Genomic DNA, 17,634 nt, shown 5'->3' with positions numbered 1-17,634 from the left:
TAATGAATGATATCAATTGTGCCCGTGCTGGCTGTTTGGAAAAGCTGTCCCACTCCCCTACTCTTTCACCATAACTCTGAAAAATTGTCTCCTTGATATATTTATCCAGTTTCTTTTCAAAGATCATTATTGAATCTGCTTTCATCTACTTTTCAGAGAGTGCATTCTAAATCATAACATTTCACTGTTAAAAAAATGTTTTTCTCATCTCAGTCCCGGTTCTTTTGCCAATTACTTTAAATCTATGTTCTCTGGTTACCAACCCTCCTTCAACTAAAAGCAGCTTTTCTTATTTACTCTATCAAAATCCCTTCAAGGTTTTCTTTTAATATTCTTCTTAGGAGAGAGGACCAAGCTGGGAAGGCTACTGAAAAAAAGTATGAGATCTTTGGCTTTATGAATAGGGCATAACTTTATAAAAAAAAATGTGTTTAAAGAAAGCTCAATTCTTTATTGTAAAATTATTGTGCACCCTAATTAATATTCCTACATTTTTTAGATAACTCTTCCATTTTTAAACATTAATTATAGTGCCATTAAATTAATTTAATATCTTATTTGTATGCCTATTTTCAGAGGTTTTATGATAAACCAAAGACAAATTTCACTTGCCATAGATTTTATCAAATAAGTAATATTGAATTTAGTTCTTCTCGTGGACAAATGTGTAAGTAATTATCGAGCTAATTCTTTCTTTTACACATATGAAATTAAAAGGAGAGCTAGCACCAGTAGGTGTCACTATTGTCATGTGTTTGCAAGATTTTCCATATAGCAAGTTAGCAGTTTTCTCTCCTATTATATGTTTAATTCATTATCTGTGGGGAATGATGCAATGAAAACCCTATATCAATTATAAACCTGTGTCCTTATAATAGTGCCCACATTTAACTACAACACTGTGCCTATAGATGATAATAATTGGTTTAATTGTTAAAGATGTTATCAGACATTGTATTAAGTGTGGTGTCACCCACTAGCTGTAATGCTACACTGAGAATGTAGTTTTATGGGATCTGGCCACATGTCGGACCTACAGTGCAAATTTTAAAAAATGGATTTTTCAGCCACATATGTATTGTTTTTCAGTTTTCTGTGGTGCTTATAAACAGGAAAACTTCTGTAAATTCATTTACATTTTATTATTTTAGTGCCTTTAGGTTGTTTTTTCTCTTTAGGTTTCATCACCCTCTATTGCCAAGTATTACCACCTTACCACCTTACCAATTCTGCTGTTCCATCTTTTCACTATTACCTAGCCCTTTCCCTTACTGCCTTCTCTTCCTCTGAGAACCTTTTTAGTGATGTGCAGGCCAATGATTATATGATGCATGGCCTATTCAAGGGCCTTTAGCTCCTACTATTGCTCCTTTCTAAAGATGATCAATTTACCCACACTGATTATGGGCCAGAAAAAGATACAGTTGAAACATAGAAGATAAAAGTATTGGAGCTATAGAGAAAATGAGAGATGAAAGAAACAGAAATTAGGGGAGACAGATGTTTAAGTTTTAGGGTTAGAGTCAGAAAAGCGAATTGCTGGATAAAAGAAGCAGATCAAGCGAGAGGACAGAAAGAGAGAGAAAATCTAAGGACAAAGAACGAAAAGAGATTTTGGGCAAAGGAAATTGGAACTGAAATGCACAAAGGGGCAGAGACTGGTATTTCTGGGAAGCAAGACCAGTGGGCAGACCGAGATATACATACATGAAAACAGAAAAAGAAGTTACAACACTAGTAAAAGGCATCCATGAGACATACGCAACAATATTGTAGTGATATATAAATTGACAGGAAAAGGTTGAACACATCCTTCAGCAAAGAGACTTAGACATTCTCAATCAGTGTAATTTTTAAGGCCATGTTTAACTGGAGGACATTGTGGCTCATGCAACACGGGAATTAGCAGACATATTGTTAAATAATACAAAAATAGTGGAATAAAAGCAAAATACTGCAGATGCTGGAGATCTGAAATAAAAATGAAAATGCTGGAAAAACTCAGGTCTGGCAGCACCTGTGGAGGAAGGAACAGAGTTAATGTTTCGATATTGGACTTTAAATGTTAACTCTGTTTCTCTCTCTAAGATGCTGCCAGACCTGCTGAGTTTTCCCAGAACTTTCTGTTTTTATTTCTGAAAAACAATGGACCTGTCTCTGCTCTTTGGAAAAGTTTTCCTTACGTTCCTTTGCTTCTTTACCTTCTCATTTTAAAAAGCTTCCTCAAAACACATCTCTGTATTATTCAGTCATCCTCTCATAAAGATTCGATGCCCATTGCCTTTATCCTCTATGAAGCACCCTGGCACATTTTTTTGTGTCAAAAAAAGTATTGTTGCTTTTAAAAATGCAGGAGATTTGTTCTTGACAACATCTGGGAATGCAGGTTTTGGCTCTGGGAGTCGACAGTCAGGCTGGGATCATGATCATGATGGGGGAAGGCAACAGTGGTAGGGACTTGAAGTCATTTTAGAAGTTACAACTTGGAGGATCCGGCCATAGATGAAGGAGGGCAGGAGTATTGGGCCTGTGACCTTATCTTAGCACCACCCAACTTGGAGCTACTGCAGATGTTAGTAGTGCCTGATGTGGAAATGTAGCTGGGACGTCTTAAGAAGTAGGTAAACAACTTTGCCAACTTAGTAGGGTAATGTTGGAGGACTCCGTTAGAGGTAAGTGAAATTGATAGGCATGACAGGAAAATGGAATGGGAAGCCAGTGTTACTTTATATAAAGGGGGTTCTTATGCCAAATACTACTAATGTGTAATATTTGATAATTCTTTTATTCTTCCATGGTATGTGAGCTTCACTGGCAAGGCCAGCATTTGTTGCCCATCCCTAATTGCCTTTCAGAAGGTGGTGGTGAGCCACCACCTTGAACCGCTGCAGTCTTATCTGATGTAGACACATCCACAGTGCTGTTAGGAAGGGAGCTCTAGGATTTTGACCCAGTTACAGTAGTGCCATTGGAACCCTACTCATATGGAATATTTTCACCAGTTGCTAAAAAGAATAAAGCTAATTGTGCCTGGCAAAAATGGGTTATAATACACACATTTGTTATTTTTAAAAGCATGACACCTGGGTCATTGACCTATTGTGCAGTGTTACAGAAAAGATAGAAGTGCAGGCTTCACAAGTTTGTAATATCAGCTTCCCTATTGGGACGGGAGAGGTATGAAAAGGAGAGGCCAAGCTGGGAAGAGGGTATGTCACTTTTGAGTACCCTAATGTAACTTTCAGAGAGAGGTTTTTTAAAAAATGCAATTGCAATAATGATATTCCTCCATGTCAACAGCAGGAGCAGAGGAAATGGAGATCAAAGAAGAGATAATGCAAGGATATCCTAAAGCTGAAGAAACTACTCCTGAGTTAGAGACTGAAGTTCAGCAGCAGAAGCGAAAGTACTTGACTGATGACAACCTGGTCCTCGGTGTATATATCCACAGAGCAGACCTATTGAAAACAGATATTCTGACGTCACATCCCTCAGTGAAAGTTCATGTTGTTGATGAAGTGTCGGGGCAATATATAAAGAAAGAACACAGGTGAGATGCAATGCTGAAAAAAATCTGTTGACTCAAACGATACATAAATTGAATTGGTGATTCAGAATGCAAAGAAATCGTTTACATAATTTATAATTATGGGATGACCATTATACATTTGTAAGATGGCATAAGACTTCAGTGTTGACATAAAACTTCAATGCAATTAAACATCAGCTACAAAAGGAAGAAGGGGTTTTATAGAGAGCCTTTCATGTCATCAGGCTGTCCCAAATCATTTTAAAACCAATTATTTATCTTTGAAATTTAGTTTTAATGTTGGGAAACAAGGCTTCCAATTTCTACACAGTAATGCCCAACAAACAGCAAAGAGATAAATGACTAGTTAAATCTGTTTTGATGTTGTTCATCAAGGAATAAGTATTAGCCAGGATACTGGTTGAACTCTTTGTTCTTCACATTGAGCTAAACAATTTCTAACACATTTACAAAGGCAAACTGGGCTTGAATTTAGTGTCTTATTTGAAGGATGACACTTCTAATGGCGCAGCACACACTCAGTACTGTGTTGAAATGTTAGATTAGGTTACATGCTTTTGTTTCTGAAGTTTGATGCTATAAACTACTGACTCCAATGAACATGTTAGTTACTAAACCATCTAGAAGGGGAGGACTTGTACCATGAGTGTGAAACCTTGCCTTTAATTAACTGGTCATGTTGCGTTTCATTATGCTTCTGTGAAGCACCTTGGGACACATTATTACAATAAAGGTGCTATATAAATATGAATTTGTGGACACTGGAGGTTGGTGTACAATTTAATAAGTTTACAGGATAGTTGGTGATCAAGTAAGTCTCTTTGAAAGACAAGACTTCAAATTTGTTTGCATGGTATTCTTGTACTTGTTGAAATTAGTGAGGTTATCAGTGAGTGTGTTGGAAGTTTCATATCTAGCACGTGTTTGTAGACCATAGGCATATGTCCATGCATCATGGACCACAAAAACAAAGAACTGCTTTTTAGTGACTTATGATAAATTCAGCCAGAAAACGTGAAACACTAGCTGTTTTAATTCCTGGGTCTCATTAACATACTGCTGATTCACCTAACTGGAATGGATGGAACGGGGGTGGCAGGGTGGGAAGAAAAACTGCCAGCCTTCTGGTCACCAGTCTCTACTTGGCTAAGAGAGGCAAAGGATGTTCTAGGAGAGTCTTGTGGTTGGGTTGAGGGAATGGTGAGCCCAGAGCATTCCAACTCCACCTGACTTCTCACAGGAAATTTTTTAAAACTTTCACTATCTCTTCAGATTTTGATCCTCCCGTGACTTGTTTCAGCCTGGATGTAAAACCAGAATAGCTTCCCCCACTCAGGTCTGAGTTATAACATTAGGTTTATCCAATCTCAAATTATCACAAGCTAAAATGTTTTCAAGGCAATGCCACTTTACCGCAGGCTTTACTGCAGAGGGCTGAGCCGTTAAGTATATGTAAGGCTGAAATGGACAGATTTTTAATTAGTGGGGGAATCAAGGGTTATGAGGAAAAGGCAGGAAAGTGGAGTTGAGGATTATCTGATCAGCCATGATCTCATTGAATGGCGGAGCAGACTCAATGGGCCGAATGGCCTACTTCTGCTCCTAAAGCTTATGGCCAGCATCCCAGTCAATGAGAAATGAAAAGTGTTTACCACACCCTGATGTGAAGGATATTTTGAGCATTATTTAGCAATGATAGATTTAATAACTTTTAGCACAAACAAGGACAATAAAATAAAAACAGAAAATGCTGGAAATACTCAGTAGGTCAGGCAGCTTGTGTGGAGAGAAAAACAGAGTTAATGTTTCAGGTCTAAAATCACAGCCCTGGAACATTAGCTTTGTTTTTCTTTCCACAGCTGCTGCCTGACCTGAGTATTTCTAGCATTTTTTGTTTTTATTTCAGATTGCCAGATTTGTTTTTGTAAGTGCAGTAAGCTTCTGGACAGTTTGACAGACTTGCTTGAATTGCTAAATGGTATTTTTTGTTAATTTTCTGTTAGACTACCTGTATTTTTTTTAAAGAAATTTCATTTGTTTATATAATATTCTGTTACGTACTCTCTGATGCGAAACCCATAAGTATCTTCCCCATGTTTATTGCTGGGTAAGTATCCTCCCGCAATTGGCCATTTTTCATATGTGAGTCTTAATGGCAAGTTTTGCGAGACCATTTGACTGCAGGAGGCATCATAGCTGAGTCCAGTCCTGTACTGAGCCAAGGTCGATATGCATCCACTTCCAGCAGTAGTCACTAGAAAGTGATCAAAAGCCAGAACAATTGCTGATCTTCCACGTTCTAACAGGGAAGCTGTGATTGACCTTGGACTAGTTCAGTGAGCATTGGTGAACCCTCTTTATTATATTTTGTAATGGCAGAAATAATTTTTTCTTTTGAGATAAATGTATAGAGTCCTTGGACAAGTCTTTTCTATTGTATGTAAGGAAATTATGCCCTTTACCCTCAAATTGTTTTTAAATGCAAGTGAGTTAAAGACTTTTTCAAAAATGAAACAAAATTTAACAATGCAAGAAGAGCCTAAAACAGAAATGAGAGAAGATTAAGGACACGGAGCTCAAACTGATTCTCTTGGTGGAAGCATATAAAATACACTTCATTCTGTATGCGGCGCACTTCAAATTGGAAATGTGCATTTTGGATTAAATAACAGTTCAATGTTTAGATTAAAGAAACTTTTGGTTTGGCATTGAAAAGCATTAGCGTAGTAGTTAGTGTATAAGTCTGTATGTGTGCAGTGGCATATAGTAAATGGCACTCTAGCTGGACTATTTATTTCTCCCCCTCAATTGCAATAAATGTGCATCTTGTTCAGCATATGACACATTTCTGAAATAAACTGATAAGGAGAAAATTCAGATTGGAATACGAGACATGATGTTTGTTCTATCCTCTAACTTGCTCGGAACACCCCTTAACTATTGCATCAATAAAACTGATTTTGCAAATTGGTCATCAGTAGTGTTAGGCCATACTTTGCAACCAAATATAGGAATTTAGTCATTTTGTAATTCTCTCATGCAGGCTTTGAATACTGTGCATGCAATATTTTGCAAAACCACAAGCCAATAAAGATGCTCAATATTACAGGAATGATTTTCATATGTGACTAACATTTGTCTGTGGTAAAGCTATAGTTTGTATTAATAGGCAGCACGTCATAACTGGTGTTCCATGTTTTGGAATACGAAATGAGGTGACTTTCATAGCTATTGGTCTGAGTAAATCTGCAAGGTTATGTGAATAAAAGTACTCAACTAACAGTGAAAGAAGGACTTGTATTTATATAGCACCTCCTCACATCTTTCTGAAGTGCTTCAAAAGCCTTCAGATACAATTATTTACTTTGTAAGGCTGGTACTGTCATGCAGCAAAATACCAAAACAAAAATGAAAGACATGTTGGTATGTTTTGTAGTTCTGTCAGCTGATGCAGGGTTGATGGAGAACACGTTACTCAGTAATTTCATGTGATCTTTAAAATCCATTGGACCAAGTAGACAGGGTTATCAGTTTAATGTTTCATCCAAAGAAGCAAATCTGAAAATGCATCATTTCCTCAGGGTTATACTGTAATGTACTGGACGAAGTCTGGAACAGGGTTGAACCCATCTCCTTCAGCAGTGGGAGTGTTATCAACTTAGTCAAGTTAATGCTGCCATTCAGAGTTTATTTGTTACTGCAAACCAGTAGAATAAGGCACATGTATATTTTGTTCTGTTCTGTAATATATATCAAGTACTTCATATTGGTTGAAGTGAAAAATTGTAAAAAGTCCGGGTTATAAAATAACAGCCTTTAGAGTACACATTGAACATAATTAGGTTATCAATAAATAGTAAATTAAACATAATTTTTAAGATAGGATAAAGGCCATAAGCTCCATCTGGTCTTTGCACTTTCATTTGATAATACACCCTTAAATGCCTTCTCATCCCATCCTATAATCCCACCTATCTTTAAAAATAGGTCTAGTTTCCTCTTAAAGCAATTCCTACTATGTGCTTCAATGTTCCTCCCTCCTTCCCTAGTAATTTATTGTGGGGGTGGAATAAAGTTTTACCTTGCTTCCCTTTTACCATAGTAAATCATTTGTCTGGAAAACATTAACAATCTCCTTCATAATATTGAACATTTGAATTACAGGGAAAGGAAGGTCCAGGAGTTTATTTTTTTGTTCCATTTAATTAAGCTAAAATTTATTTTATATTTTTTAATATGTAATTTTTTTTTTCTGTCGGCATAGACTTTTGGGCAAGGTCTACCTTTCCATCACACTGCTGCAGTGAGTATCTTGCAGTGGTTCCAGTGCAGGCTTCAGGTGTCCATACACACCAGTCAGTGCAATGCTTGAGTTCCCTTTCCCTCAAAACATATTAAAAATGCATGGACAGAAATGATCCCATGCCACTGTTCGGAGAAGTATCTCTCAGTATCCTGACCAACATTTATCAATAGTACTTGATCAATAGTAGCAAAATATGTTATCTGTTCATTTACTGTTTGTTGAACTTCTTTGTATGAAAATTGACTTCTAGTTTTGCCTATATAAAAAAAAATCAATTGGCTCTGAAGAGCTTGAGACATCCTGAGGGTGTGCAAAGCACTATTTAAGTGAATGTTTTCTTTTTATCTTGGTGATAACCCCACTCCACTCTCCCTTCTGAATCAGAAGGTTGTGGATTTAAGCCCACTCCACAAACTTGAGTGAAAGATCCAGGCTGATACTCTAGTGCGACACAGAGGAAGTACTATGATGTTGGGATTGCTGCCTTTCAACTGAGATGTTAACCTCTGAGACCTTAGCCACCCTTGCAGGTGGATGTATAAGATTACACTTCGGGGAAGAACAGGGAAGGCAGTTCTCCCTTGTGTCCTGACCAATATTTGTCCCAAAGTCACCGTCACTTTTTAAAATGACATTATCGGGTGATTTTTCACAATTCTGTTTGTGGGAAGATTACAACAGTGGCTTCACTTAAAGTGCTTAACTGGCTCTAAATTGCTTTAGGGTGCCTTGATATTGTGAACGACACAATATAAATATAAGTTATTTTTCTTTTCTCTCTGTTCATCTTCCGAAAATATTGATATACCAGAGTCCAGATCACTTTTATATAAAAATGTTACATGACCCCCCCCTCCCCCTGAGTGACATCACTGTTCACAGATATCGTTTGCCTTTTACAAACCCCTGTTGGCTGTCCTAACAAATCCAAATATTCTAAATGGTTAAGATTATCCTGTATTATAGCCTTTAAAAACCTTCCACTATTGATGAGCTGATCTGTCTATATTTATCTGTGGTTTATCTCTCTCTCCTTTTCCGAACAGATGTTAACATTTTACAACCTCCCATGCAGCTAGCACAACTTTACAGCCTGAAATTTTCCTGTGTCGGGCGGGCTCGGTGGGAGTGGGCGGGGGCAGTCGCGGTCGGGGAGTCTACTACCGCCCACGATTGGCTACGCGCCACCATTTTACACAGGCGGGCCAATTAAGGCCCACCCAGCATAGTACACGAGCGGTAGCACTACCTGTACAGGAGGAGGGAGAGTCAGGTCCAGTGCTGTTTTGCGTGCATGCACATATGCCTTGGAGATTGAAGTGGTTTTTAAAAAAAACTGTTAAAGACATTAAAAATTTAATGAAACATGTCCCCTCATGTGACATGGGATGTTTTTATTTTTCATTTGAAATTTTTTATTTAAGTAGTAAAAGTTTTAGGAAACCTCATCCCGCTCGTGGATGAGGTTTCCTAAAAAGCGTGAAGGCTGTTTGGCCTTTTTGCCTGCTCGCTAACCATAAGGCTGGACGGGCAGCATAAACTTGGCATTAATTACTTCATTAGTGGCCTTAATATGCCTATCAATTATAGGCAGGCACGCAGCCGATTCTGGTGCATGGCCGCCGAGCGAAATGCCAAGAGACAGTGCAATGATGTCGGGATGCAGGCCCAACGTCATCGCGCATCATTTTGCCCACCGGTGTGTTGAGCCCACCCCCACATGCTGACTGAAAAATCCTGGCCTATATCCATAAGGGTGTTTGAAAGTTTGTAGCCTGTGTGTCTGATACTTTCTGACTTCCCTTAGCGTTCAAATCCTATCTTTAAATTAACTTTTGTTTTTTTGCCCTTAACTCTGATAATGTCACAATAGTACTGGTTAATTTAAATCGCTTTTACAGATTGAAATGTTGATGAGCAAAGATCAAAAGCTGTATGTCTTGAAATCTATTGATTTTGAGATTTTGCTGATGCAGGAATCTGTGACCCACGGTGCCATAGCTTAAAGCATTACTTATTTTTAAAGAAAATAACCACTTGGGCCAACATAAATTGTAGCATGATTTTAAACAAAGGCAGTCAGTGTGGACAAGGACCTAATGACGTTTTCATAAATCAATTTAAAATTTTGCCCTTATGCATTGTTTAAGTCTTTGAAACTGATGGGCCCCATTTGCTAAAAAAAATGCTTTGAATTTATTAGCCAAAACTTTTCTGTAATAAAAAGCTCTTGGAGATTTGAAACTTTAAAAACATTTCCTTTTTTTTTGTCATTTGAATTCTTTCATGTTGATAGCAATCGACCTGTCACTTCATATTATGAGCAAGAGAACCTGGAGCACATCCTTCCCATAATGACACAGCCGTATGATTTTAGGAAAAAAAAGTCGCCAATTCCAGCATGGGAGGAGCAAATTATCTTCAATGAACGATTTGGTTACTTTCTTCAAGAATTCTTGGATTCACCTTGTAGCCTTCTGTTCTTTGAGGTATCAAATGTTTTGGTTGGATACTGCACACCGATTCTGTACTATGTCCTTTTTAAATTTTTATATGCTAATTAGACCTAGTGAGCAGTTTACAGAAGCATATTTTGGAATGAGCAAACTAACTTTTTTGAATGTTTTAGATTAGTTTAACTTATACGCATGCATGCTCATCAAAGTTAGAGCTAGATCCAAAGTGTAGGACTTGCTATTGAAAACAGTAGTATAGGCCTTGTTTTTTTTTCCCCCTACTGAATTCACAGTTCTGCCATTTTGCAAATCCTAAACCCCAAGCCTCACATTTGTGATTATGGAGGTGAATTTTATTTTAAAATATTAAATACATTTTTTAAAACTGCATAGATTTAATCAATATGATTGTATACCATGAAGTTAGACTGGCAGATAACAAAGAGAGGTCTTCCATATCATTGTGCCGTGGCAATGTTCAATTTCAGGCTCAGTAAGTGGAAAAAGGGATGAAGATGCATTGCACCATATTTCATCTCTGCTACGCTGCCCTGGGATTTCCAGATTTCCCAAGGTAGAATACTTTAGTGAGCACCTGAAGTAAGTGCAAGCCTAATTTAACATTTAGGTGAGACAGAATGAAATGCTCCCAGCCTTCTGCTGCTGTTTCTTCTCAATGTAACTCCATTGTCGTTCAGTGTACGGGAACCTGAATAATCATGGTATTGAGATTTGTGACCCTCTGTGGACTGGAAGTTCCACCAGGTTAGGCTATTGGAAACAGGTATGAAAATTTGTCTCCCCTCCCAGCAGAATCCAGAAGGTCTATGGGCAGGAAGAACAGCTGTAGACTCTGAAGGCCTGCAGCTGCACTCCTACCACCTCTTGGTCCTAGTGCAAGGCCAGCTAAGGCACAGAAGTGCATCCCTTCACTCACAGGCATAGTACACTTCCTATTGATTGCATTTGGTCAGGTACCTGCTCAAACCTAAAGGCAAAACTCCCACGTCATCTTTCTAGGTAATGAAAATCGAGATCATGAAAATAAATATTTAGGCTTTTACCACATAAGCGACTAATCTACTCCACAGTGAGACCAAGGGCAGAATCATCCCAGATTTGCACTGTGCAGTAGCTGGTGGAAACAGGATGTTTTACCCACTGGCTGCAATGGTGGGTTTTCATGCTGTATTGTCCCATTCCCAGCGCATCCTACCTCATTAATAATGCGTTCTCGGGAAGCAGGCCAGATTGCTGGTGGGCGGCCTCTGATTCACCTGTCCCACCATCACCTCGGGTTCAGTAATCCGGGCGCCATATTTAGAGGGCGCCCCTGCACAAGGCTAGCACTCTCCAAGGGATCAGAAGCTGCTGGAAAGCCTTAACTGCCCCCCATATTTAGTGACGATTCTCTCAAGTACCCACTGGACCCAGTGGAGGACTGCTGTGAAGTCCTCAACCTCTGCTCTGGGCGATGATCAGCTATAAGGTCACCAATCCAGCACAGGAGGTGGTGGCAATGGTGGTCAGTGCCAATGCCTTGCGAAGGAGGACAGCCACCCAGTGCCAAAAGGGGATGAATGATCTTCATTCTGCTAGGATAACTCTCTTTTCTCGTCACTCTCAACTCATGCACTCAAACCATCACACATCCATAGGGATCTCATTTACTACTAGTTCAAGGAACACCAACATTCACACACTCACACATACCTTTCATTTGCCCTACAGATTGTGTCCTCATCCCGTCAGTGGCACCATTCACCACCCGTACATTCCAGGCATCCTTCTCATCTGGCCTGGCAGGTGTCCTGCTTACACTCCTTCCATCTGTGTTCATGCAGGGCAAGCAGGCGCACAACAAAATGGAGAGGTCTCGAATGGTGGAATGCTTGACATCAAGGTCCTCACAGACTTTGAAAATAAAGTCATCCAACTGATCGGTGATGATCTGGATCATTCCTGTGCTGATGGTGAGCTCAGCGGTGCTTAACCAAGTGAGAATCCAGAAGTGCGGCACCCACCAGACAGCCATGCTCTGGGTCACTTCCCACATTCCGCAGTCCCCTGCCATGCAATAATTATCTTTCCTTTTGTCGGCACATCTGGGAAGCAGCTGAGTGGGTCCACGAGCCAGGTGTTTGACTCAAGCCCCACAGACACCTCAGAAGAAGAATCTGATGGCGCCCTAATTGAAGACATGTCACAGCACTCACCCATACCCTCCTCCAGTGCAGAGACACGCCCCTTGGTGGGACCTAGTCCTAGAGTAGCCTCCGGTTACAATCTGGTGAGCACATCGTACTGTCTGATCCACAGCAGGCTGCGGCAGGGGCTTCCCAGGTTTCAGGCACTCGGAGGACTGCTGGAGGCCAAGCATCTGCTGAGCCCAAGTCAGATGAAGAGCCTTTGGACTCGGTCATACCTCAGTTGCTGGAGCCGCACAGGCAAGCTCAGGGACATTTTGTGTTCATTCACGGGATATGTGCTTCGCTGGCGGGGCCAGCATTTATTGCCAATCCTTAGTTGCCCTTGAGAAGGTGGCGGTCAGCTGCCTCCTTGAACTGCTGCAGTCTGTGTGGTGTAGGTACACCCACAGTGCTGTTGGGGACGGAGTTCTAGGATTTTAACCCAGCGATAGTGAAGGAACAGTGATATGTTTTCAAGTCAGGATGGTGAGTGACTTGGAGGGAAACTTCCAGGTGGTGGTGTTTCAATGTGTCTTCTGCCGTTATCCTTCTAGATGGTAGTGGTTGTGAGTTTGGAAGGTGCTGTCGAAGGAGCCTTTGTGAATTCCTGCAGTACATTTTGTAGATGGTATGCACTGCTGCAACTGTGGAGGGAGTGAATGTTTGTGGATGTGGTGCCAATCAAATGGGCTGCTTTGTCCTGGACGGTGTCAAGCTTCTTGTGTTGTGGGAGCTGCACTCATCCAGGCAAGTGGGGAGTTTTCCATCATATTCCTGACTTGTGCCTTGTAGATGGTGGACAGGCTTTGGGGAGTCAGGAGGTGAGTTACTCATCACAAGACCCCTAGCCTCTGACCTACTCTTGTAGCCACAGCATTTATATGGCTAGTCCAGTTCAGTTTCAGGTCAATGGTAACCCCAGGATGTTGATAGTGGGGATTCAGTGATGATAATGCCGTTGAATGTCAACGGGGCGATGGTTTAATTCTCTTTTGTTGGAGATGGTCATTGTCTGGCATTTGTGTGGTGCAAATGTTACATCAGGAAGAGATATCCACTGCACTCCTCAGATTGCAAGGCACGATGGAGAGGTCTGTCCACCTTCATTCTGAGGTGATAGCACCGACATGCCAATACAACGTGGTCAGCACTGGTAGGATGGCAACCGCCATGAAGACCTTAGTCCGGGACATCGGTCCTGCACTGCTGCATGGGCTGAACTCCATCACTGACACCATAGCTGGCCTCCAACCATGTCAATGCAAGAGGGGTGTAGGGCAGCTTGACCTCACTCCAGCTTCCCTTTCACCTCAAGGAGTTAGCCAGTGGCCCTCGGGTACCCAAAGGGAGAAGGATCAGCAGGTGCACACCATGGTGCCTTCCACCCAAGTGACTCTGGGATTGTCTGGCCCAACTAAATTCCTTCTTCCTGTGACACAGAATCACAGAATTGTTATGGTGCAGAAGGAGGCCATTCGGCCCACTGGTTCTCCGAGCATTTTAACTTAGTGCCAATCTCCTGCCTTTTCCCCATAACCCTGCACATTGTTTCCATTTAAACAATCATCCAATGCCATCTTGAATGCCTCAATTGAACCTGCCCCCGCCACACTTCCAGGTAGTACATTCCAAACCCTAACTACTCGCTGTGTAAAAAGATTTTTCTCACCTCGCGTTTGCTTCTTTTGCAAAACACTAGAAATACTATGCTCTCTGGTTCTCTATTTGTTAACAAGCAGGAACAGTATCTCCCTGTCTACTATGTCCAGACCCCTCATGATTTTGAAAACTTCTATCAAGTCTCCTCTTAGCCGCCTTCTCCTAAGAAAACAATCCCAACTTCTCTAACCTTTCCTCATAACTGAAGTGTCTCATCCCTGGAACCATTCTCGTAAACCTCTTCTGCACTGTCTCCAGGGTGAGCCCGTCCTTCCTATGGTGTGGTGCCCAGAACTGTACACAGTAATCCAGCTGAGGTCTAACCAGTGTCTTTCTAAGTTCATCAAAACCTCCTTGCTCATATATTCTGTGTCCCTATTAATGAAGCCTAGAGTACTGTATGCTTTAGAAACAGCTCTCTCTACTTGTCCTACCACCTTTAATGACTTATGTACATATACACCCAGCTTTCTCTGCTCCTACACACCCTTCAGAATAGTGTCCTTTATTTTGTACTGTCTCTCTATGTTCTTTGTGCCAAAGTGTGTCACCTCACACTTCTCTGCATTGAACCTGATCTGCCACCTATCTGCCCACTCCATCAATGTGTCAATGTCCTTTTGAAATTCTACTCTGTCCTCCTCATAGTTTACAATTCTCCCAAGTTTTGTGTCATCTGCAAACTTTGAAACTGTCCCCTGCATGCCAAGATGTAGATTATTTATATATATCAGAAAAAGCAAAGGTCCCAATACCAACCCCTGGGGAACTTCTACAAGCCTGCTTCCAGTCCGGGAAAAATACCCATTAACCGTTATTCTGTTTCCTATCCCTCAGCCAATTTTGTATCCATGTTGCTACTGTCCCTTTTATTCCATGACCTATAACTTTCCTCAAGTTTGTGTGGCACTGTATCGAATGCCTTTTGGAAGTCCATTTATGCCACATCAATGCCTTGCCCTCATCAACCATCTCTGTTAACTATCCAAAAAACTCCCAAGTTATTTAGATATGATTTTCCTTGAACGAATCCATGCTAACTGTTCCGATTCAATCCACATTTTTCCATGTGACTATTAATTCTATTCCGAATTAATTCTATCCTGCAGCTCCATAACCATAGGCCAAGGAGGGTGCCGCTGCCACACAGCAGGATCCTGAAGGCAGGCCGGGGTCCTCCAAGTCTCAGCCCCCCAGACAATGCCTGCCAAGGTCATCACAGACAGGGCATAACGGTCAGCAGGCTGCCTCCGACTCCATTCTGGATGTCGGGAGAGCACGAAGATATAGTGGCAAGGATAAAGAACTTAAGCTATGAGGATAGATTGGAGAAGTTGGGACTGTTTCCTTGGAGAAAAGAAAGTTGAGAGGAGACTTGATAGAGGTATTCAAGATCCTGAGGAGTATGGCAGGGCAAATAGTGTGAAACTGTTCCCACTTAGAGAATGTCAAGAACTAGAGGGCACAGATTCAAAATAATTGACAAAAGGAGCAAATGTGATGTGAGGAAAAATTTTTTCACCCAGGGGGTGGTTAGAGACGAACGAACTTCCCGAAAGGGTGGTGGAGGCAGATTCGATCGAGGTATTCAAAAGGGAATTGGATGCTTTCTGAAAAGAAATGATGTACAACATTATGGCAATAAGGCAGGGGAGTGGTACTATGTGAAATGCTCTTTCAGAGAGCCAGTGCTGACTTGGCCAAATGGTCTCCTCCTGCACTGTAAAGATTCTGTGATTCCTTGATAGTTGCACAGCCTGGGCACGGGTGCTAATCACTTGTACTCAATGTTTACTATTGTAAATAAATTTCCAAGAATGTTCCTTTTGCTATGGCTCCTTGTTATGATGAGCAGCGTTCGTATCATTTAGATGTAAAACTTTGGTTCCTACACAAGATAAAGGCAGGTGTCTCAGTTCAGGGCCTCTTCCCTGTGCAGTGCATAACCTTCATACCAAAGTAATGATCTGGCTTCACACTCACTGGACACATTAGTGATGCCTGCTTGATGGTGCTTGTTATTGCTGCCACGATGTTGAGGGCAGGTGTCATGGATTTCCATCATTCTCTCGATGTGCTCTCAGCACCTTTTGAGGTGGGGCTAGGCTCCCATCTCTTCAGCATCTGTGACCAGTGGCTCTGTGCTCCTGAAGGGGTCAGGTGCTGAAGGCTGACAAAGGATCACGTGCATTTAAAAGTTTCATGGCTGCATCTCCATGATGTGATGCTGATCACAGAGCGCAAACATGCTGCCCTCAGCCAACCAGAGGCAATGTGAAGATCTATGAAATACCCTCACTGCATGTCGTCGTCATCCTCCTGGAATCTAATGACTATTAGGGCCTCCACATGAGCCTGAGCACTGAGGGTATATGCGCTGCCATCAGCCACACATGAGTCAAACATTCACAGATGCAAGGTGATGATGTTTGGACTGTCCTCACTGCTTTTCATCATCCTCCACGAATCTTGCGGCTATGAAAGCCTTTGGAGCAGGCCTGACTCATCTGGCCAGTGCGATGGCCTCGTTGTAGGCATCCTCGCCTTTGAGGACCTCATCATTGTCATCCCCTTTGACGTTCTCTTGTTGGAGGATATGTGCAGCTCTTCCACCTCCTCAGCCAGGTCCTCCCCTGTTATAGCACCAGGTTGTGGAGCACGCAGCAAGCAACTAGACCAGTTGAGACACTGGAACCTCATTTTCAAAATGCCTATAATTTGCTCCACCAAGGTTCGGGTCACACCATGAGCCTCGTTATGCTGTCGTTCTGCTGCAGTCTGAGGCCGCTAAACAGGCATCATCAGCCATGTCCTCTGTGTGTAGCCCTTTTCCCCGAGGAGCCAACCCTGCAGCCTCTGTGGACCCTGGAAGATGTCAGGGATCTGAGACCTGCGAAGGACGTAGGAGTAGTGAACACTTGCTGGGAATCGTGCGCAGATCTGCAGGATGTGCTTGTGGTCACATACTAGCTAAACATTCAGTGAGTGGAAGCCCTTGTGGTTGATGTACTTCATGCTTGTTGCCATGGAGATCTAAGCGCCACATGAGTTTGTCGATGGCATCCTGTAACTATGGAAACCCCAGAGATATGTGCAAGCCCCAACACTCTTGTTTCCTGTCTTTCCTGACCCTGGGTGAAACGCACAAAGTTCTGTGCTTTCGTGAGTTGGCATCTGTAACCTTCTGCATACACTTGTGTGTGGAAGCTTGCAAGACCCTGCGCGGGTCACCTTGTGTACTAAGATGTACTAAGAACCTTTCTCAGTTAGGTTTGATGGCCCCTTTATGCATGCAGGAGAGTGCTAGCCACCACTTTGATGGGCAGTGTGTAGTGCGTTCATTACCTGTCCAAAACACCACCCACCTCCACTCCACTCCACTTGACCAGTTGGCAGCAACTTTGGCCACTGCACTGCATGCTGTGCTCTCAGCTTAGGCGCAGGCATTCTCCTCACCCACACTGCAAGGTTGTG

The 17,634-nt window shown here is 41.7% G+C and overlaps 1 protein-coding gene across 6 annotated transcripts in view; it reads left to right on the top strand.

Moving 5' to 3' along the window:
• Positions 1–17,634, top strand: part of ahi1 (Abelson helper integration site 1) — a 284,978-nt gene that overhangs the window by 35,154 nt on the left and 232,190 nt on the right. For all 6 annotated transcript variants that reach the window (XR_005943129.1, XM_041188744.1, XM_041188742.1 and 3 more), the window contains 2 exons: positions 3,301–3,550; positions 10,153–10,345. Coding sequence is in view for 5 of the 6 variants with exons in the window: in XM_041188744.1 (XP_041044678.1) it covers positions 3,301–3,550; positions 10,153–10,345 (443 nt within the window). In the remaining variant the exon portion in view is untranslated. The remainder of the gene's footprint in view (positions 1–3,300; positions 3,551–10,152; positions 10,346–17,634) is intronic.

This window comes from Carcharodon carcharias, chromosome 5 (genome assembly GCF_017639515.1).
Source record: "Carcharodon carcharias isolate sCarCar2 chromosome 5, sCarCar2.pri, whole genome shotgun sequence".
Lineage (NCBI taxonomy): Eukaryota > Metazoa > Chordata > Chondrichthyes > Lamniformes > Lamnidae > Carcharodon > Carcharodon carcharias.
The sequence above is the reverse complement of the archived record's forward strand: the minus strand, read 5'-3'. Positions and strand labels throughout refer to the sequence as shown.